Source organism: Mandrillus leucophaeus, unplaced genomic scaffold (assembly GCF_000951045.1).
Source record: "Mandrillus leucophaeus isolate KB7577 unplaced genomic scaffold, Mleu.le_1.0 Scaffold114, whole genome shotgun sequence".
Taxonomy (NCBI): Eukaryota; Metazoa; Chordata; class Mammalia; order Primates; family Cercopithecidae; genus Mandrillus; species Mandrillus leucophaeus.
In genome coordinates, this window is record NW_012099654.1 from 4,926,386 (window position 1) to 4,950,293 (window position 23,908).

Here is a 23,908-nt window from a genome sequence, read left to right on the forward strand (position 1 = left end):
GTGTATCTCCAGACGATCAAGTATTACTATTGCAATTCCCCTGTATAAAAGGGCTTAGCACATAGCAAGAGTTTAAGAAACATTTGTTGAGCCAGGTGCCTATAATCCCAGCTACTGGGGAGGCTGCGGTGGGAGGCTCACTTGAGGCCAGGTGTTTGAGACAAGCCTGAGAAATACAACAAGACTCTGTCTCTAAGAAAAAAAGAAAAGAAAAGAAAAATTTAATTAGCCAAGCATGTGACACACACCTGTAATCTTCGATACCTGGGAAGTTGAGGCAGAAGGATCACATAAGCCCAAGAATTTGAGGTTGCAGTAAGTTATGATTGTGCCACCATCCTCCAGCCTGGGCAACAGAGCAAGAGGACCCTGTCTCTAAACCAGCTAATGAAGCAGGTACTACTGTGACTCATTGTAGAAATTAAAAATGTACAGCACATTTATTAAATAATTTATTTAAAATATTTTATTAATACTGTATTTTAAAAAGTATTTGTTGAATGAATGAATGAATGAATGTTGTATCCAAAGACCTTTCAAGTATCATCACTGCAACTCCCCCTTATATTTCATATCTCTTTGCTGAGTCCTTGGGGATAATAGCGAGCAGAACAAACACCACCCACACCCTCAGGGAGCCCACGCCATACGTATCAATCAGCCACCACACAGGAGAGTGCAGCACACAGGATTCAGGCATGGCTCGGTGCTGGACTAGACTTGTGACTTCCCTTATCCAAGGTCTTAAAAACAAGAGACGTCTTTAAGTGCCCAGGAGAGTTTTAGTGTGACCCTGATTAAAGGAAAGAAACAGAGATCCTCTTGGTTTGTGACTTACGGCCTTATAATTCTGTTTATAAAACTCACACCCCTTTACCCAGAGTAGTGCATTTAATCTCATCCATGATCGAATTTAAGCCAACCTGAAACTTACAACTAGAATTTATCAGGAAGCAGAAACTCTCAAAAACAGCTTCATCTGACTACAAAGCTAAGGACACAGGAACGATACAAAAAAAAACCAATATGTGTTGTATTCAATAAATTACAAAACAACATCTGTGTATTTCCAATAAAATTATATATAACTTGTAATCACCAATAAAAAGCAGCTATTGGCTGGACACGTTGGCACATGCCTATAATCCCAGCACTTTGGTAGCCTGAGGCAGAAGGATCACTGAAGTCAGAAGTTCAAGTTCAGCCTGAGCAACACAGTGAGACCCCAGCTCTCAAAAGAAGATTTTATTTTTTCATTTTTAAAAAGCATCTATAGATCAGTTTAGCCTCATGTCTAGTATGGGCCTATATATAACATCTATAGCCTTGTTCCTATGCAGATTCCAAATACTTGGTATTCCGAGTCCATTTGGTCTTTAGTACTCCAAAACCTAGTACAAATGTACCACAAATGCTCTCGGTGACACTGACATTTTCAAAGATGTCAATTCATTGGTTATGTTTCCCATGTTGTCACATGTCTTCCAAGTGTTTCACAAAGTTGGCGACGTGAGCTTTCTTGTCCAGTGACCCTACCTATTTGGAAATGGGGCAGCAATGTCCTCTTCCCATAGCAAGAAAACTTGCCAAGGGAAGTGGAGCCACAGCCCAGAGCAGCTGACTCAAGAGCATACCACAAAGAAACAGTCTTTTCCCCACTTGAGACAAGGCCTTTCCATTTATTGCACACCACCTGGCACGAGTCACATAAACCAGCCCAGAGATGAGTGGCTCAGGACCTCAGGGAACCCCTTCACATCACAGCAAGGTTCAGGTAAAATGTGGGCAGGAAAACCTGCCCAGGGGAACAGACAGTATAGCATAAGGAACATTCTGAACTTGACACACACAGGGGATATCTGAATTTTCTGGTGATGACCCACCTTCAAGTGAAGAACTTCCCAACACAGTCCACTCTAGAGGCAATTCCAGATGGGTCAGAGCCAGCACGAGCTCCTCATCCAAGGCAGGCAGCGCTCCCGCCGTCAAGGCAAATGGGGTCAGCAGGGTCTGGTGGCTACAGGCTGTGAGGCGATTGGCCTGCGTCACCAGCAGACGAGCCAGCCTGCAAGCCATGTTGTCCACGTAGGTCACTGAGCCGGAGCCCATGGTCACTGGAGAGTAACCTTCTGAGCAGAGGCACACAGATACCGTCACCGTCTCCTGAAGCCCATGGCCTGGACAACAAGACAGTGAACAGTTCACCCCAAGTCTGTAAGAGATGCTCTCACAGGGGTCCAATGTGCTAGCTCTACCTCACAGCTTAAGCAGACAACACGCCCCGGGAGAACAAGGTGGAAAGGAAAGCCAGCCCATTACCCTTACACACTGCCAAGCACGTGGGCCAAACTCATGCTGACTCCATCTTCTTTCAGTAACTCCTGATTTTAAAACTTACCTTTATGAGCTCTGAGCATTTGAGAGTCTGTTCTTCTATCATTACCAAACACTGCTATTCAGCATTCCTTTAACCTTTTACTCCTACCCTGACCCCTGAATTTGTGTTTGTTGTCTTCAAGTCCTTTGCTCTTTTCCACTCACATATTCCAAAAATATGTGACTCCTGAGTCACATATTTTTACATATTTATTTAAGCGATAAGTTTATAAGATAGCACCATACAATTACACAAGTTTGCCCTAATTTCATAGAGCTCCTTTGAATGTGAGTAAAGGTGGGTGAAGACTACCCAAGAGAAAACAAAAGGGAAAATATATATACATATCTATGTGTGTGTGTTGTTGTTCACTGCCCCCTCTTCTGATAAGTGTCTTGTCTTGTAGGTGTTCTCAGTATTTCTCCTGAGAGTGTCACCAAATCCTGCTGTTTGTCCCCCCCTCCATTCTTCCTCTTCTTTGTTCCACTCTCTTATATTGCCAGAGTTGGGAAGCTCTTACCCAGGTACATTTTTATGCTGCCCTTGGCAGAATTTTCAGGAATTGTTGGCACCATATCACTAGGATCATGATAATCATGACTGGACAAAGAAGAGTTATTCAGCTACCACTGGTCCATAGCACCCTGTTGCCCCCAATCAAATGGCTAACAGGTACAAGTCATTCCTCCTCTGCCTTATTCTCCAAAGACTTTCCCCAGAGGCTGTGCAGCTAGGGCTTCAAGGAACAAGAGCATCCTAAGTTCACTGAAAGAGAACTAGTGTCACTTTGTCATTGACTCTTAAAAGTAGTCTCATGGTACAGGCACAGAATGCACCCACCTCCTACCAGACTACACATACCCAGTAAATATTAAATAAATCTCTCTTACAAATTTTTGAAAGGTTGTCCTGGTAAAGCTGTCACCAGGGAAATTCAAGGTTCAGAAACAGAAACTGTGACCTGCCTCTAGATTCTGTTAAAATGAAGGCAAGAAACCTCACTTTTAAGTAGACCACAATATAAACAAAAGATTACATTCTCTTTCTCCTAAGGAAGGAGGAGGAGAGTCACCACCACATGCCAGTAAAGGAAAAGATTAAAAGTTTTGAAAATAAGAGTGGCACTTTAGTTATTATTTTTTCTCCTTTCTCTATAAGGGCTTGATAAAAGAGAAAACCAAGAAAAGAGGGTGAAACTAAAGGTAGGGAAAACATTAGCCAGAGCAAAAGGGCAGAGGGAAAGCAACCAACAGCCGAAGTAACTATGTGCCATTAATTAGGTTTGTTTTTGTTTTTGTTTTGAGATGGAGTCTCGCTCTGTCTCACAGGCTGGAGTGCAGTGACACGATTTCAGCTCACTGCAACCTCCGCTTCCCAGGTTCAAGCGATTCTCCTGCCTTAGTCTCCCAAGTAGCTGGGACTAAAGGCACCGGCCACCATGCCCAGCTAATCTTATATTTTTAATAGAGATGGGGTTTCCCCCACGTTGGCCAGGCTGGTCTCAAACTCCTGATCTCAGGTGATCCTCCCACCTCGGCCTCCTGTAGTGCTGGGATTACAGGCGTGAGTCACCATGACTGGCCCATTAATTTGGTTTGACTGTTTTTTTGTTTTTTTTTTTTTTAATGATGAAGATTACTGGGCTAAAGAGAGAAGTGCTTAAAATTACCGATGGTCTCAGAAATTGGACAACAGATTAATTCATTGACCAAGACCAGGGAGAGCTAAGAGGTATCTGCACTTCTCTACAAGTCTCACTGTGTCTGTGTTGTTTGCACATTCACTGGCTACCTTCTTTCCACATGTAGCAGATATGTTACAGAAGCACATAGGAACATATTCCTTTAAAAATGATCTCAATCTTAACTCTAAGAAAAATTAAAGAGTCTCTTTATGATCCAAATTAAAAGGACCTGAAAGACCCACAGTTAAGAAAAACCAAATCAATAAAAAAGAATTCTAAAATGCCCTCCCTGTCCTGTAGGTAATGACATTTTAATTCCACCATTAGGTTAAAGCCTGATGACCCTTAAATGCACAACCCACATACCAATAAAAATATAAAACAACTATATCAAGAAGGGCTATTAGCTCATCACAATATACGAACAGGATGCATTAATTTATCATCTATCAAGGAGACAACTGGGGAAATTACAGGTTTCAAAATGTAAGCATTTTGATAATGGGGAGAGAAAGTTCTGGAGCTGGAGATACCCCAAGGAAGATTCTGGATGGACAGGGCATCAAGGAAAGAACTCCAATGACCAAAGGGAGCAAGCAGAGGAGAGGCAGACCTGTAACTGCCAGGCTGCCCACAGAAGAATGAGGAAGAGAGAAGACAAACTTTGTCAATATCAGTTCTGCCTGAGCCAACCCTGGCAATGGGTCTGAGGTTATAGGCGGTGATTAGGAGGTGATACTCAATAGACAGTGTTTCCTCCATTTGATTGCATCCAAAGCACACCCAACCATAAAAGTTGGGTGCAGTCAATAGGATGAGTATGCCTGGTCTAAGTTAAGACTCCTAATTAAGCAGCAGATACAGCTGGAAGAATCTCAGATGTGAGTGTTCTTCCTAATGTACACACACACACACACACACACACACACACACAGAGGTACACACACTCCTGACCTTGCAGCACTGTTTTCTTTTTCTTCCTGGCTCTCTTCCTGGCCTACATCCCTAGAGGGAAGTTATTTGCAGACCAGTTTCCCAGTCACACAACAAAGAGGACACCTCACCTGGAATGCTGGACTGGAGAACGTTATCCTCGATGCGCTCTGCAATCATGACATGTCGCTGATGAGATCCGTCATAAGTAAAGTAAAACTCAGCATCTTCAGGAAGATACACATTTTTGTCAAACTTCGCATAGACCGTCATCTGCCCCTGAAAAAGGAATAAGTCGGGGCATTGTCACACTTCCTTGTCCTGGCTCTAAGAAAGCACAATACAAAGGGCCTGGGTCCATAACAGTGTCATTTGTTATATTCACTTCACGTGGTTGAGTTCAAATAGCATGAGTGCTTCCTTCCAACAACAACACATTTGACATTAGGGAAGATGCTTCCTGATGTATTAGGTATGGGTATCAGAGCTGGTTTGTTCTGTTTTTAAAGTTAAAGAAGTTCAGGGCATAGGAAAGAATTTTTTCTTTCTCTAAAATGTACTAGATGTAGGAGTGTGGTACTTCATTGCCTTTTGCTTTTCAAAAATTATTTTTAGAGACAGGGTCTCACTATGTTGCCCAGGCTGGTCTCAAACTCCTCTGCACAAGCCATCCTCTCACTTCAGCCTCCCTGGTAGCTGGGACTACAAGGATGTGCCACCACACCCAGCAGTCTTTTACTCTGAATTTCTACCAGCTGAACATCATGGCTTGAGTTAATTTTTATCCTGTACCTAAAATGCCATTATTAGTACAAAAGTTCATGATAATTACTCTTATCTCTGGCCTTACCCTGTACTAGACCATAGTCAGTTGTAAGAATCTTAAATATTTACAAACATTGCCAAATAAATAGGACTACTCCCTCTCCCTTGCTATGCTATTTCCATTTGCTATTTCTCTTCTCTGAGGGGTTTCCAAGTGCTGTTTCCTCACACTTTCTCTTAAGAGCTTCTGGTTGGCACAAAGCCCTGCAAAATGCCTTGGTCTCAAGGACAGGAGCTGCCACCTCAGGTCACTGAGGCATCCTCTGAGGACTAATGTCAAAGGAAGTGGGGCAGCAGGCTGGGGCTCTTCGGTATGTTGTCATCCTGAGGCTTTACGGAGGGGCTATAGCAGCCGTGTTGCACCCAGGGGAACAGCAGCTATGGTAGGGACTGCCAGGTCATCGCCAGACCCCAGAGGCTTTGAAGGATTTGTGCTACTCCCTACCCAAAACACAAAAAGCAATACAAAGTGGGGCCTCCAGAGAGAGAGCGCATTCTGCCCAGCCTGTGGGAGTGGCGGGGAAATGGAAACCTGGAGGCGGAAAGGGTCGCCCACTTTGGAGGGCCTCCAGAGCTCGGCCCGGCGTGAAGCATCTGGGCTTTTGTGTGCTTGCCCAACAAAAACAAACCTGTTCGCCAAGATATCTTTACCCTGTGATAGAGGAGAAGGTGAACAGAGAAAAGCCTACACAGACTCCTTAACATCAATTTGCCTCTGACAAATATCAGCAAGACATTTCATAGGACACTAAGAGTTAAGCCAATCAGGATCAAAAACAAAATCAGTGCAGGGTTTTCTAGTAGCCACATGGTTATTTAATCTCAATTTTTTACAATAAACAAAAAGCTATGTATTTCTAGTGGTTTGCAACCTATCACACACACAGTTATCTGAAATTATGAAATGGTATAAATACAAAGTACGGAGTTCTGAAAAGTCACTGGTTGGCAGTTTTAATTGCCCTTTTTCTGCATATGAGCATGCATGTGTATGTGCACACATAAACATAATCAATAGAAAAGCAACATGCCAAGAAAAATCTACCATACAATAGCTTCCAAAAAAGTTCAGGAAGGAGATCTGAAAAGCAAAAAACAACAAATGTCTAACATGACTGAGAGAGGAAACTCAGACGAAATTCCATTTCCTAAAAAAGGAAGAACAGCTTGCTTTAGTCATGTTCCTGGTTGCTAAAAAGACTGTTAACTATCCACAGGCAGATCTAACCTGACCTGTTCGTGATTTTTTTAAAATAGAAAACAAATTATATAAACAGATCAAAAATTTTCACAGATCACAAGGATATCTAATCTGCATCTATTCAAAACAATGATCATATTACTATTATATTTGGTTGGGTGTTCAAGGACTACAACTTATGAGAGTTTAATTGCAACCCTTTCTAATGCAATACAGCCCTGAACATTACAGTCTTGTAATTCATCACGCCTGCCTTTCAAGAACCATGCCATGCTTTACGCTAGTAAAAGGATAACCAAAAGTTATGTGAGTAATAAGACATGCCCATTAAGGAGATTAAAGAGAGATGCCCAGAAGTCCTAACACTCAGAAGAGATTCAGCAATAAAAAGAGTCTCTTATATGGTAACCAGAAAAACATCAGAAAGACCTGGATAAACATGCTATGGGAAAAGAGGGGGTGATACAGAAACCAACAGAGAGACCCTATTAGACAGAAATGGATGGGCAGGAGAGGAAGACACGGAACGAAAATATGAAGATGAAATAACAAGAACATTTTCATTCAGAAAACGCAGATAAAGCTCAAAGGAGATGGATTTAGATAAAGCACTTAAGAGATCAGCAGGAAGAGCGGTCTTCTGGAAGAATATGCAAGTTGAAAGAATATGCAAGTACAACTTAAATAGCCAACCACAGGTGGCAATTTTTTGGGTAAGAGTGGGATCTTTCTAATCACTGAGGCCACTGAAAATCTGCTACTCTTCTTAAAAGGCCACCAATTTCATATATGACAAAGACAAAATTCCAATGTAGAGAATTCCAGAGTACCTCTTTCAGTTCCCCATCTGGATCCAATTGCATTATTTGTTCAGGCAATTGAAAACTAGAAACTTTCCTGAATAAATTTGTTGGCATAAATATCAGAATCACTCTGCTCCTACACAGAAGCAATAGAGATGTGTTCTCACGTTTCTATAAACTCACTATTTCCAAAATATAAAACACTCAAATATGCCAATGAAATTTCTGGAAACAATAAGAAGCATGCTAGGCAAAATTATATCCCCAAATTAATCAACAAGTTTAGTGTACTCTAGTCAAAACCCATTTTTCAAATGAAACTCAACAAGCTTATTCTAAAGTTCATCTGGAGGAATAAATACACTAGAATTGAATTGATACTTTTGAGAGAGAATGTTTGGACTGTCAAAGCTTGCTCTACCACAAAGCAAAACATACAATAAAACCAGGGTCATTTAAACAGAGTAATAGTAGCATAGAGACAGACAAGTGCAAAGTCCGAGGCAGACACATGTACCCATGGAAATTATGCAATAATAGATAGCATTTCAAATCAGCAGGGAAAGAATGGACAAGTCAATAAATGGTTTTAGAACCATAGCTATCCATTAGGAGCAAAAACATGCATTCTACCAAATGATTAAATTTCTAATTAATTCAATATCTAACAAAAAATCCATAAAAGCATAAAAATAGAAGACTGTTTAAAAGTTTTCATTATTTAATAAATAACAGCAGTTAAAGGTATTTAGATTTCATCTGCATTGACATGATCCTAAACTATCAACCTTTTTTCATTTTTCCTATTATCTTCCAGTCTTTATTCATATGCACAGGTAATTATTACACAGTTATACTCATGGCATAATACATTAATACATACTGGTGTGCTTTCTTCTCTTCTATCAAAAATATTCTTCCACGTTGTTACAATCTTTGGCACCCCTTTTAATTGTATTCCACCAAGCGTTTGATGTTCTATAATTCCATGATTACTTAAATATTCATCTATTGTTCGTTAAGAGTACTTCTGACTTTTTAACATTTTAAACAACTCCTGATAAACATTTTAAGTATTTTTTATCCTTTGAGATGCTATTTTAGAATACAATTCTAGAAATGCTTCCAAAAATATGAACACGTTGTCATAAATTGCCAAACTTCTTTCCAAAAATTTTGTATCAACTTTTATCACCACATGTGCTGGTTAAGAGGATCATTTTCACCCCAACCTTGCCAAAACTATCTTTGGAATTATTTCCTGTGTTAACAGATCATAAACAGTTCCTCACTGATTTAATTCACTTTTTTCCATTGCCACTGAAATTCGTTGCCCACTTTTATAAAAGTCTATTGCAAGATAATGCAAACATTGTTAGTGGCCAAACCAAATTTCAATTTGAATAAATTTAGTCTTCCCTCTTCTGTTTCACATACGAATTCACCTATAAACTTTGCCTTTGGCAAATCAAAATTTTTAGTTTCCCAAGTGAACCAGTTGGAATCAGTGTCAGAATCATTTCCTTTCCCCGTCAAATAGTGAAGGTGTATCACCTCTTTCCCAATCATGCCCAAATAAAAAATACTCATCAGTACTCCCATAAAACCTTGGAAGGCCAAGTCACATGGAAAACAGGAATCACAAATGTAGAGCAGAAGAGCTGAATTGACTATAATCATAACAAACACAGTTCAATATAAATGCACACAAAGAATCAGGTAAATTAAACTAACATTTTTTACCATCAAGCATCCTCTAGAGAAATTCTACTTGTAAAACTCAATAATTTTCAAAGACCAAGCCTTCTGCTGACATGCTGTGACATCTGTGGATTTCTTCCCAGAGAACCAAAAAGGTAGCAAATGTTTTTGCCACCTTAAACTATCTCATCCAACTTTCCTATTCCTTTCCAGATGGTATTTAAAGTGGAAATGGCTGTCAACACTAGTTTGCATGTTCTAAACATTTTTTCATTAATCAATGTCTCTAATAACCTGGGTAATTGAGTGGCTGTATTAGCCTAATCACTGGGTATTCTTGTACTCATGTTTTCTCTCTCTTCCTCCCTTTCTTCCCTCTCACTATAAACAATGCATCTGTATATAATTACACTTTGTTAATAACAATGCTATTTGCTGAACAACACCTTAACTCTCTGGTTTCTTAAATATACGGCATGAGTGGGCAATGAACAAATACTGCATTTTCAAATTATGACAATGAGAAAAAAGGATACATCTTTTCATAGTGGGGTTTCTTAACCAAGGGAAGAATCTGAATACGGATTTCAGACAGTTTGAGAACCTCTGAAAATTATCAGCAAAACTGGTTTTGTGTGTGCATATATGTCCGTTTTCTGAGGACAGGTTTATGGCTTTCATCATAGTCTCAAAGGCATCTAAAGATTCAAAAAAAGTTTATGAACTCTAGCTTTTATAGTAACAGGCAAAAATGGGAAGTTAATAAATACTTTTCAATGGTAATTGTCACCTTTTTATTTGACAGGAAGACAAACTATCTTCCAATGGATTCTAGTATTATACACAGCCTTTATATGGGATGATTAGGCAAAGAAGCATAATAAAGGTAAAAATAAGTTGATAATCAATGTTTACTAATACATGCCATGAAAACCATTATGCTAAAATATAGTGCTATGTGAACTATCAAATTTGATTTGTATTCAATATTTGAAACTTGTCTTCTTTACAATAATAAAAAAAATCTATACAGAGCCTTTCCTATAGAACACAGTACATTGAACTTTCTAAGATCCTTGAAAAGTTAAAAGAAAAAAAAAAGGATGCATTGCTATTATTCCATTTTATAGGTAAGTAAATACAAATATAGGTACTACTGCTAACTAGCTCAGGATCTCAGAGCCAGATGTGTAATATTAGGTTTCTTGATTTCTGCCCCAACCTCCAAGTTAGGTTATCCTCTTTACAGTTTCTCAAGTACAATAGCATACGTGGTACCAAAGGAAGCACTGTGGGCACAAAGTATTTTATTCAAATTACTGTGCGGAGCTGAAGTACTTCTTTAAAAGAAAGTGTGGAAATGCAAATATTATTTCTTATATGTGTGTGCACATATATACAAATACAGACATCGATATATCTATATACTTATACATATTATCTATGTGTACAGCACATCACAATTTATACAGTGCTTTCTTGTGTGTTTTCTTGTCTTATTCCCACAATAATACCTGGGAGGTATTATTATGAACCTTGTTTATTAAAGAGAACACTGAAAATATTAGATCTAGTGAGGAGCAGAGCCAGAAATCAAATCTACATCTTTCTGTGCCAGGCTCAGTACATTTTCTCCCCACCATGTTAGTGAACAAACAGCAAATGCGCAAATATTTAGTGACTTATCTACAGCTTTTCATTTAACTCAGTCTTTGCTTCATGTTCTTAATGTAGGAGTTCCCATCCTGAAATCTGCGGACAGATACGGTGAGGGGGAAATGTTCCTTAATCCTCTGGAAAATGTATGCAGCAGTTTTGGGCATTTATCTGAGGAGACTGTCTATCAGTCACAGATTCTGAGAAGGGTACGCAAAGAACATGTGAATCAAAAAACTGAAGAACCACTGATTTGAAGCATGTTTAAAAGCATCTGACTTTTATATAATTTAAAATATCAAGATTATTCAGATGTATCGTCCCAGTCACGTAAATACAAATTGGTTAAATCCAGGGGGAAGTATCACAATGCCATTTTTTTAAAGGAAGGTTAACTAAAATAACTTAAAAGACTTATAAGACATTTTTTCAGAAATAGCCTTTAGAGTAGGCATCCATCTCCAGATAGGATAAAATAGACCACACAGGCCAACAGTCCTGCTGAAAGCAACTAGGAATAACAAGGGCTGACAAATAAAAAGTCATGGAAACAATGAGGACAAAAATGTAACAAAATACCAGACAGGAGAACCACTCAGAGAAGTAATGGAAGCCAAAAGACAATTGTGTAATATTTGTAAAAGAGTGAAAGAAAATCCCATGTCTAACAAAAATATCTTTAAAAACGAAACTGAAATTAAAATGTTTAAGACAAATACTGAGAGAATTCAGTGCCAACAGACCAGCACTGAAAGAAATACTGAAGACGTTATTCAAGAAGAAATGAAATGATCTCAAACAGAAACACGGAAATGCAGGAAAGAATGAGGAATAGTGAGTAGGTAAATATGTGAATAAATATATCAAATATATAAACAATTTTACAAAATTATAAAAGCACGTATTTTGTGTAATATATAAGAAAATGTTTTACAAAATATTATAATGTCATGGAGTTTAAAATATTTGTAGAACTACAACATGTGACAACAATAATGTAAAAGGTAGATGAAATTAAAGTATGTAGCCATATTAGGAAATTGCTGAAAAAGTACTTTTATTATATTTATAATATATTATATATATTTTGACTTGAGAGTAGCCACCAAAAGAATGCATAACTAATGAGTTATAGAGGGGAAACTTAAATAATAAGAATAGTTGATTCATCAAAAAGAAAACAAGACAGGAGAAACAAAAAACATAAAAATAAAACATGTGTGCCAAACAGAGAGCAAATAGCTATATGTAGATATAAATCCAACTACTTCAGCAATTATATTAAATGTAGATAGACTACTCCAAATAGTACACCAAGTCTGCCAGTATGGATTTTTTTAATCCAAAAACAATAACAATATCTGTACACTGCCAACAAGAGATATACCTTAAAAATAACACAGCTTAAAAGTAAATTGACATCCATGCAAAACTAACCAAGGAAAAGCTAGCACAGACAAAATAATATCAGACAAAGTAGACTTTAAAGCAACATATATTACTAGGGAAAGAGAAATTTTTCGTCATAAAAAGAGTCAGTTGAATAAGATAATATTATAATATTACATCTGTATGCCCCTAATAACACATCTTTAAAAGATATAAACCAAAAGTTAACAAATCCAATAGAGTAGACAAATCCACAATCGCAGTGGATAACTTTAGCCTGCCTCTTTCAATAGCTAATAGAAGAAGTAAGTAAAAAATTGACAAGGATATCAAAGATCTAAATTACACAATTAAAATAACTTACCCAAAGAAATAATTAGCATAAATTAAATGCATATATTAATAATTGTAAAAGATACCCATTATTCAAACCTCTGCATTAAACACAATAATTCAAAAAATATAAACACACAGGCTGGGTGCAGTGGCTCATGCCTGTAATCCCAGCATTTTGGGAGGCCGAGGCAGGTGGATCACTTGAGGTCAGGCGTTTGAGACCAGCCTGGCCAACATGGTGAAACCCCATCTCTACTAAAAATACAAAAAAATGAGCCAGGCGTGGTGGCGCCCACCTATAATCCCAGCTACTCAGGAGGCTGAGAAAAGAGAACCGCTTGAACCCAGGAGGCAGAGGTTGCAGTGAGCCGAGATCATGTCATTGCACTCCAGCCTGGGTGACAGAGTGAGAACTCGTCTCAAAAAATAAAAAATTATATATATATACACACACACACACATATATATATACACATACACACACAGACACATATATATAAATTTAAAATCTAGATGACTTTCATCCTTGATGGAATGATTCACCACTATCAAATTGAAATTGCCTTTGTTTCTGTAACACAGCAGAACTGAGTAAAAGACAATTCATAACAGAGGTCAGCAAATGACTCCAGATTCCTCACAAGACCAGAAGCAGGCTTTATAAAGCCCCTTAGCTTGTTTCCCTTTCAAACCCCTAACTTAACAGATTCCATGGAAACAGAGAACTCCTAGAAAGTGAAAACAAGTATCTGGCACTTTAAGCAGCAGATCATAGTGGTAAATGTACTGGCTTGGGTATAAGAAAACTTGTAATCACTCTTGCATTATTCTGATAATCCTTTAGGAATAAAGGCCCTATACTGGCCCCCAAATCATCAACTACATAAACCAAGAAGGAAGCAGTTTAACAGTTAGACACAAGTTGGGATTTTAATCAATAATCCACTAGCGTCACTGAGGGAGCAACCTGCCCTACCCTATATTGATGAAAATTTAGTAACTCCATTAAGAGTGAGTATGGTCAAGCTCTGCTTTATGCCTGTCAGACACACCTGGGCCATGGAATACTTTAATACAAATATAGACAAAGCTGACAACACGTTCAGAGGAAAAGGACAAGGATGCCAAAGGGATGCAAAAAGCATGCTGTCATATGAGGAACAATTGAAGGAACTGGGACTGTTTTGCTAAAGAAGAGACGAGTCATGGGCAAACAGTCACCACTGCAAATATCTGAGGGTCTATCATGCAGACATGGGATTAGACATGTTCTGCAGGCCCCAAGGGAAGAGCACAAAACAATACGGGGAAGGACAGGGGACAGAGTTCAGCTCCACAGTGAGAGCCCGCTAAGGAACAGAGATGTCCAAAGATGACAAGGATTGCTTCAGCTTAGGAGGAACAAGCACTACTAGGAGATGGTGTGTTTTGTTTGTTTTTCTGTTTTGCTTATTTCGTCTGAGAAAGAATGAGGCTAAAGAACTTAAAGAACTATCTAATCTTCAGTGTCTAGAATCTATAATATCTGGTATATAATTCTAGATTAATTGCTTCAATATATTTTAAAATTGGGGGGCCTACATAAGCAGATTTGGATTTTGTGGGGTTTCTAGTTGCTCGTTTTTTGCTTCTCCTTTTTCTTTTTGTTTTTTTTGTTTGTTTGTTTGTTTGTTGTTTTTGAGATAGGTTCCCACTATATCACCCAGGCTGGAGTACAGTGGCATGATCATAGCTCACTGCAGCCTCAAGCAGCCTCAAATTCCCAGGCTCAAGGGATCATCCCACCTCAGTCTCCTGAGTAGCTAGGACTGCAGGCACCACCACCACACCACATCTAGTTAATTTTTTTATTATTATTTGTTTTTTGGTTTTTTTGTTTTGTTTTGTTTTTGTTTTTGTTTTTGGAGGGGAGAAACAAAGTCTCACTACGTTTCCCAGGCTGGTATTGAACTCCTGGGCCTCAAATGACCCTCCTACCTCAACCTCCCAAAGCGCTGGAATTACACACATGAGCCACCACATCCAGCCCCAGGTTTTTTATTTTTTATTTCTTTATTTCTTATTTATTATTATTATTATTAGAGACAGGACCTTGTTCACTACCTCAAACTGGAGTGCAGTGGCATGATCTCAGCTCACCACAACCATGGCCTCCTGGGCACAAGTGATCCTCCACTTCAGTCTCCTGAGGAGCTGGAACTACAGGCACACACCACCACGCCCAGCTAATTTTTTGGTAGAGACAGGGTTTTGCCTGTTGCACAGGCTGGTCTGGAACTCCTGGGCTCAAGCAATCCGCCTGCCTCAGCCTCCTGAAGTGCTAGGATTATAGGTGTGAGCCACTGTGTCCAGCCCCAGCTTTGTTTTTTAATTTCTCCCTTATATTTTTGCTTTGGTTTGTTTTTCTAGTTCCTTGGATTTATGCTTAGTTTATTTTTATTCTCTGTATTAACGGTTTTCAAACAGATCAGGGGAACCCTAAGTTGTAATGGGAGGATGTTGGGAGTTCGTAAACATTCCATTTAAATTTCATTTGGGAAATACGTTTCCAATTGATAGTAAATCTAAAAGGATTGTCATCCACTTAAATTTATTATTTACCAAATTTTAAGACACTGGAGAGGACCTGAAGTGCCAGGTTGTCATTTTTCCACTGAATTGACAAATGCAATAAACTTAAAGAACACATTTATAATAATAAAGTTTTATCAAGCTTACATATTGTTCCTCATAATACTTGTTTGGATAAAAAAAAAAAAAGGTTTCCTTTTATCTAATAAGAAAAGATCTCTAAAGCCCCTCTAAGGACTATAGGATACCCTCTGTTGTCTTATGGGAAGACAACTAAGTTCTGTTAGTGACCAAAGTCACTAATGATCTAAGAAAATATTCCTCTAAGCCCTTTTTATGGTTCATGTCCCAAACAAGCTTTACATTTGCATCACAGTAAAGACTACAATTTATCAACTTCAAATTCAGCTTGAACCCATGCAGACAGTAACATCACATGGTTATTATTTAGCACTTGAGGTCTACAGATTTATAATCAAGTGCTGTCTAAAGGTTATTGTGGGCCAACTAACAGCACTGAACATCCCAAACGAAAATGAAGACTATCAGGAATACAAACAACCTAAGTCTCCATGGATTGATTACCCCTGGGCATAACCTGATCATAACTATCCATTCTTATTTCATGATAGACCACCAAGTCTTTGTGTTCCACAGGAAGTCTTCTCCTTTGTACAAAGGTATAAAAGCTGGGGACAGTTCCCCTTGTCCCTCTCATCTGGCCAGCGTCTGTGCGAGAACATTCCTCCCACCCTCTATCCTCAGTGCAGTACACACGCATGTGCACACATAACAGCAGGCCACTCTTAAATAAGAGTGCTAAACATATACACCATGGAATACTATGCAGCCATAAAAAAGGATGAGTTCGTGTCCTTCATAGGGACATGGATGAAACTGGAAACCATCATTCTCAGCAAACTATCTCAAGAACAAAAAACCAAATACTACATGTTCTCACTCATAGATGGGAATTGAACAATGGGAACACTTGGACACAGGAAGGGGAACATCACACACTGGGGCCTGTTGTAGGGTGAGGGGAGTGGGAAGGGATAGCATTAGGGGAAATACCTAATGTAAATGACAAGTTAATGGGTGCAGCACACCAACATGGAACATGTATACATATGTAACAAACCTGCACGTTGTAACACATGTACCCTAGAACTTAAAGTATAATAAAAAATAAAAATAAATAAACTTGTAGTTCTGTCAGAAAAAAAAAAAAGAGTGCTAAATACTCTGCCAAGTAATGCTCATTGCAAGATACTGGGAATCCTCAGTAAGAAAAGCAGAGATTCAGAAATGTACAATTTAGAGATCTGAAAGAAACCTTAGAGCTCGTCGGGACCAAACCCCTTACATTACAGGAAACTGAAGACCCATAACCTTGATCTAGGTTCTATCACACAGCTAACCTTGGACCAGAAATCCCTGGTGGTCACCTTCCATCCAATACCTTTCCCACTCCCCCAAGCTACTAGTGGGGAAGAGCAACAGTCTGACCCCCAAATGAATCCTATTCCTCCCTCAGGGACTGGGAAGAGCCTTTATGGAAAGAAGTCAGGATTAGAATCAATGAACTCTCCCTGAAGTTCCTCAGCGCCCACTTCACAGCATCCCCAGCCTCCCTTGTCGTGTCTCTTCTCTTCTGGGCTCCCGTCACCTTTGTTAAACTATAGAGCACTTTCAGGTCCTGTTGCTCTTCTCCTCAAATCGAAGCAAAAGCAGGAAAAAAGCCAGCCCAGTCACAGCATGGAAAACTTGAAGCCCCAGTGGAAACCAGAGAAGCAGGGCACGTGGAAGGAGCAGCTAGCAGTCGGTCAGCCCCGGCTCCAAGAGCCTACAGAAGAGGGGAAAGAAGGACACAAGGGGCTGGGCACGGTGGCTCATGCCTGTAATCCCAACATTTTGGGAGATCGACACAGGCAGATCACCTGAGGTCAGCAGTTCAAGACCAGCCTGGCCAACATGGTGACTCCCCTTCTCTACTAAAAAATACAAAAAAAAAAAAAATAGCTGGACGTGGTGGCGGGCACCTGTAATCCCAACTACTTGGGAGGCTGAGGCAGAAGAATCACTTGAACCTGGGAGGCAGAGGTTTCAGTGAGCCAAGATCACACCATTGCACTCCAGGCTGGGCAACAAGAGCAAAACTCCATCTCAAAAAAGCAAAGCAAAGAAAAAAGGAAAAAAGGAAGAAAGGAAAAAAGGAAAAAAGGAAGAAAGGAAAGGAAAGGAAAGGAAAGGAAAGGAAAGGAAAGGAAAGGAAAGGAAAGGAAAGGAAAGGAAAGGAAGAGGGCTCAGTGGGGAGAGAAACAAAAACAATGGCAGTGGGCTGGGGAGTGAGACGGGGCAAGCAGAGAAAGCTGGGAAAACAAAGCAACATGGAGCTTAGTTGAAATAGGAAAAGCGTGAGAAAGATGGAAAATAAATAGACAAATAAAAATGAGCAGGAGAGAGAAAGATTCATCCCACCAGGAATGGCAATCTGAAAACACTTTTGTAAAACGGAGGACGGGAGAGGAAGGCGAGGATCTAAACTTTGGTGCTGACAAGGAACACTGCATCTAATCCAGATCAAGAGCTGAGGGCCAAAGAAGCACCTTGGATGTGTCTCTTTGAAACACATCATAAAGTGGGGGTGGGGAGGTTTCACACTACTCACATCCTGCTAATGGCACATCCCCATTCTGGGGAACCCATCTTTCCATACAACCCTGCAGGGAGAAAGAAGAGCATATTTGGGGACTCCTTTCTCATTCCCATCCACTTTAGGCAGTAGCAGCCATGGCTTTAAAAGGAAGGAGCTCATTTTTCTGGCTTTATCCTTTCTTTCCCCTCATTGTTTCTTTCTCCCTCTTCTACTTCCCTCCCTCCCTCCCCTCACCAACTTTCAATGGTCCCATAAAATTCGACATTGTTTACAAACCTTACCACGGCAGACATTTTACTGTCATCAAACTCCTACCATACAGATGTTACTGAAGCTATCTCAGGTATAAAGGGACATCAGGCACTGTATTAACTCACGTTAAATATGAAATTTCTCATTTTCTAACAGAAATCTTTAATGCAAAAAACAGTAGTATTTATCAGTTTATTAATGTGGTTGCTTGGGAACACATAAGGATAAAAACGGCCATGATAGGACCCTTTGTGTTTTAATTAACAGAACTGTGCATTTGAATGTACCAAGTACCATTCTAAGTGAATTATCTCATTAATTGCTTACAATTGGCCTATGAGGTAGAAACCATCATCCTCATTTTATAGATGAGGAAACAGAGGCTTTGAGAGGTAAATGCCCTGATTATACAGTGATCTGGAGGGTCAGGAAGAACCAGGAGTCAAGCCCATGCTTCCCTCTTAACTCCCGTCAAGCCCTGCCGCTGTGGTCAGTGCTGCATCCCCCACAGCAAAGCCTCTGCAGAAAACAAGAGACAGCCCAGTGCATTGATTGATTCCGTGACCATCTGCTCACACCTAACTCTACAGTGAAGTCTTAAGAAGTTACACATGAGTATCCATTGAGTCCTTTGAAGAAATGACCACGTTCAAGGACTGTGAATATTATGACCTCTTTTAGATTATTTTCTCTTCTTCCTTCATTCAACAAATACCTGATGTGTGCCAGGCACTGCGTTAGGTACAGATGGTATGAAGATGATGAGACCTATCCTTTCTTTCCTTCATGGAGCTCACAGCCTAGTAGGAAGAGAAGAGGTTAAACAAACACAAGTGAGCACAAGGGTCTCTGTATGAATGGGAGAAGGAGTAACAGGTCAGGAAAGGCATCTCTGAACATGGAGAGGACCCTGTGAATGGAAGAGAATTCCAAATAAAGGCATGAAGACCAGTGAGAGAATGGCTCATTTGGAGAATGACAGTTAATTATCGCCAGGCTGTGATTCCTGAAGTAGAAAGTAGGACAGAAGGGGAAGCTGGACATGAAGGCAGAGGCCAGCGCATGGAGGGCTTGGAACACAAAGAGTTCCTGGAAGAGTTTTGAGCAGGGGAGTAACACCATCAGATTTGCATTTTACAAAGACCAGTCTAGGAGACAGAGGCAGTTATGCCAGGAAGGCTGCTATCGAGATCGGCTTTCCTTGAGGTACAGTCTCTTTCTCAGTACCCTGGTGCTCTGGAATTTTTAAGAGTACCAAAAATAACCTAAAGATTAGAAAAACATGGGTCTGGCTCAATGACTGAACATGCAGACCAGAGATACTGGTCTGGATCTCCACTCACCTCCTGCAGCTCTAGTGAAAAGTGTAAGGCCTCTAAGATTCAATTAGACCTGGACTCCAATCCTGGCTGCCTCTGCTACCAAACTGTAAAACGGGAATAAAAACAGTGCTTGCCTATCTCAGAGAATTCTTAACATTGCTAAATGAAATAAAATATATCGACACTTGCACAGCACTTCTGACACTTAATAAGTGCTTAATAAATTAATAAATTAGCCAGCTACTCGGAGATTACTAAAATCAATATCACTCTTATTATTCAGTATTGTTCACTGAAGAAACATCTATTGAATATCTAATGAGTGCCAGGCAGTTTCCTCAACTTTCTCAAAACAGCACAGTGAGGTCGGCAGCACAGCATGAGTACTCTCATTTTGCAGAAGAGGATATTTTGTTCAGAAGGCTACATTATTTGACCTAAGTTACAATGACCCTCCTCAAGTTCTCCCAGTTGGCAACAGGATTCAGAGAAATAAAACAGAAGGTGTAGTAAGCACTCATTTGAAAGAGTTCATTTTATAAATAAAAGCCCTCTCTACTTCAAAATAGTCTTCCCTCTACACTGCAAAAATACAACTTAAAAAAAAGAAAAAGATAAAACAGAGGTATTTTTATCCTGAAGACAGTTCACTCTAATTTGGCAAAGTAGTATCAGTTCTTGCATTCTTCTGGAACTGGATGCTACCTACCATCTGTTTAGAAGATCAACAGAGCACTCATTTTCCAGGATCTTAATCTACCTCAGTTGTGTATCTGATTTTTTTCTGGGATATAAAGTGGTACAAGCACTAGCTTATGAGTGCACAGAGAAATATTACCTGTGCTATATGCTAACTCGTCACTTTGTCTATCCTTTACGTGGCCTTCCAAGGACACAGGATCATCTTCCTTCCTCTTTAATGCACAAATTCTATCAGCACATTTGCCTAGAAGTATGTCCTGCTCCTCTGTCTTCCCAAAGAACCTGAAGTGAAATCCCCAGGATTTCATACCTTTCATTACCAGTGAGCATGCTGCTCTGGCCCTTCTGCTCATCCCAATCCCAGCTATCCTGAAAGGCCCCGCTCTTCTGGGCATGCCCATGATGTCCCTCTGAATTTCAGGCCATCTCATCCCAACCTATCTCATAGTATTTAACTGTCCCTCCCTATTCTTCTCTTTTCTCTCTGCCAACACTATAGGCCTTCATTTTACCAATTTATGTTCCTTCCATCTTTTTTTTACCCTCTTATAGAGCTTAGATCCATGTCCCTGCCCAAATCTCATGTTCAATTATAATCTCCAGGGTTGGAAGTGGGCCCTGGTGGGAGGTGATTGGATCACGGAGGTAGATCCTTCACCAATGGTTTAGTGCCATCCCTTTGGTGCTGTTCTTGTGATAGCAAGTTCTTGCAAAATCTTGTTGTTTAAAATTGTGTAGCGGGTCCCCCTTTGCTCTATTGTTCCTGCTCTGGCCATATGACTCTGTGCTCCCCCTTCGCCTTCTGCCATGATTGTAAGTTTTCTGAGGCCTCCCCAGAAGCCAAGCAAATGCCAGCACCATGCTTCCTATGCAGCTTACAGAACTGTGAGCCAATTATACCTCTTTTCTTTATAAATTAGCCACTCTCAGGTATTTCTTTTTCATGCTTCATCTCATTTCTTATTTTCAAGAAAAATCTGATTTTTCTTGCCTTAATGAATTATTGCTGTAATAGTTGTCAAATGATGATTTTCTAGTTCCATCATTCCTTTTAAATTATTTTTTCTTTCAATAGTTTTCAGGGTACAGGTGGGTTTTAGTTACATGGATAAGTTCTTTAGTGGTGATTTCTGAGATTTTAGTGTAATCAGTCTTAGATATTTCTTGACAGCAATGCAAGAATGTACTAATAGACCCTCCCACATAATGAAGGCCAGAGAGCATCATGGTTAAGTGAGGTAGCCCTGGAACTGGAGTCAGATGGCCTGGATCCCAAGCCTGACTCTACCACTTATCACTGTTTAGCTTTAAACAACTGGCTTAATTTCTGTACCTTAATTTCCTTTCCTCATCTGAAAATGGAATTAAATATAATCCTTTAGATTTTAGTGACAGTCAAATGTAATAATGAATGCCTCTGCCTGGCATGGAGTAAGACCCCACTATGTGTTCAGTCTTTTTATTTTTCATTGTTAAACTACCCCAATTTCTTTTAGGAATAATGCAGGATATACAAAGGCATAAAAATGACACAATGGACTTTGGGGACTCTGGGGAAAGGGTGAGAGGGGGTGAGAGATAAAAGAATACACATTGGGTACAGTGTACACTTCTTGGGTGATGGGTGCACCAAAATCTCAGAAATCACCACTAAATAACTTATTCATGTAACTAAACACCACTTATTCCCCCAAAACCTATTGAAATAAAAAATTTTAAAAAAAAATAAAAATGAATAAAGCAGGATATAAAGTAATTATTTCCTCTCAAATTTCCCTCAAATATTCTTATGCATAAAAAGGACTCAAAGTTAATTAACTAGAATGGAAGAACATATTTGTAAACCAAAAGAATCTTTTCCTACTGTTTGTGTTTCCACTATACTTTCATATACCACTTTTTTCTTAATAAAAGTGAAATATAGCTTTATACATTAATTCATCAAACATATATTAAGCCCTTACTAAAATATATTCAAAACACTGTTCAAGGAACAAGGGATGCAACAATAAACTGAGCAAATCCCTGTTCTCATGATCTAAAGCCTTCTGTTGGAAAGATTGAGTAAATAAGAAAATATCAGATAAGTACTATACAGAGAATTAAAAATAGGAGAATAACACTCAATATTTACCAAAAGGAACTAAAAATTTAATCCACACAAAAGCCTACACATGGATATTTACAGCAGCTCTATTCAAAATTGCCAAAACTTGGAAATAACCAAGATGTCTTTCAGTAGGCAAATGATAAATAAATTGTGGTACATCCAGTTGATGGTATTAGCATTAGCATTTAGCATTAAAAAGAAATTAGCTATCAAGTCATGAAAAGACATGAAGGAACCTTAAATGCGTGTCACTGAGTGAAAAAAAAAGCTGATCTGAACAAGTTACATACTACATGAGGCCAATTCTATGACATTCTGGAAAGGGCAAAACAATGGAGATGGTTAAAAGCCTAGTGGTTGCCAAGGGTTGGCAGGCGGGGGAGGGATGAATAGGCAGAGCACAGAGGATTCTCAGGGCAGTGAAAACACCCTGTGTAATACCACAAAGGTGGATACACATCATTATACATTTGTGCAAACCCATAGAATATGCAACATCAGGAGCGAACCCTAATGTAAACTACGGATTTTGGGTAGTGATGATGTGTCAATGTTGGTTCATCAATTGTTTAAAAAAAAAATTAAAAAAATTCACTACATTGTGATATTCCTGGTGGGGGATGTGGATAATGGGGGAAGCTATGCTGGCCACACACATACAGCCCTCTCCCTCTCAATCTCAACAATTTTACCCCAAATGTAGTGCTAGATGTACTGCTACAAGTGTCCCTTAATTCAGAAATGAGAGGAGCTAGGAGAAAATAGTTTCATCGATAAATAACTGTTTACATAATAAAGAAAAACTGTATCATTTTAAATGCCATTTCTAATAATTTAGGATATTTCTGACACTGTAGATTACATTAATAATATGCTGTCTACTCTGGGCCCCTTGAAATCACCCAAAATCCCAGCACACATAAAGAATACAAAAAGTTTTCCAGAGACACATGACTTTATAATTTACCTATCAGAAAGGAAAGCAATTCTCATTCCATGACCACCCTATCCCTTCAAAATCAACAATTAAAAGAGAAGTTTGCTGGCCACACAGAAATTATGGGGCTTCCCTGGAAGTACATTATCACACAGTAACTTGTCAAATATCCTGATGACTATGCCACAGTATCCCAATTTTTTCCCTAAAACCAAATGGCCACTATGTATTACACAAGACCCCTTCTCTCAGAACAAATTCTTTAATAGCCAAGCAAACGCATGCTTCCAAAACTTATGATGATTTGAGCTTTTAAAGATATTTGCCTAAGGCCAGATGCGGTGGCTCATGCCTGTAATCCAAGCACTTTGGGAGGCCGAGGCACGCAGATCACGAGGTCAGGAGATCGAGACCATCCTGGCAAACACAGTGAAACCCCGTCTCTACTAA

General features: G+C 39.4%; 1 protein-coding gene across 1 annotated transcript in view; it reads right to left on the bottom strand.

The window, feature by feature from the left end:
* ARHGEF28 (Rho guanine nucleotide exchange factor (GEF) 28) overlaps window positions 1-23,908 on the bottom strand; it is a 328,572-nt gene that overhangs the window by 181,203 nt on the left and 123,461 nt on the right. The window contains exons 3-4 of the mRNA XM_011996705.1: window positions 5,126-5,273; window positions 1,884-2,177 (exon numbers count right to left, since the gene is read on the bottom strand). Coding sequence (XP_011852095.1) covers window positions 1,884-2,177; window positions 5,126-5,273 — 442 coding nt within the window. The remainder of the gene's footprint in view (window positions 1-1,883; window positions 2,178-5,125; window positions 5,274-23,908) is intronic.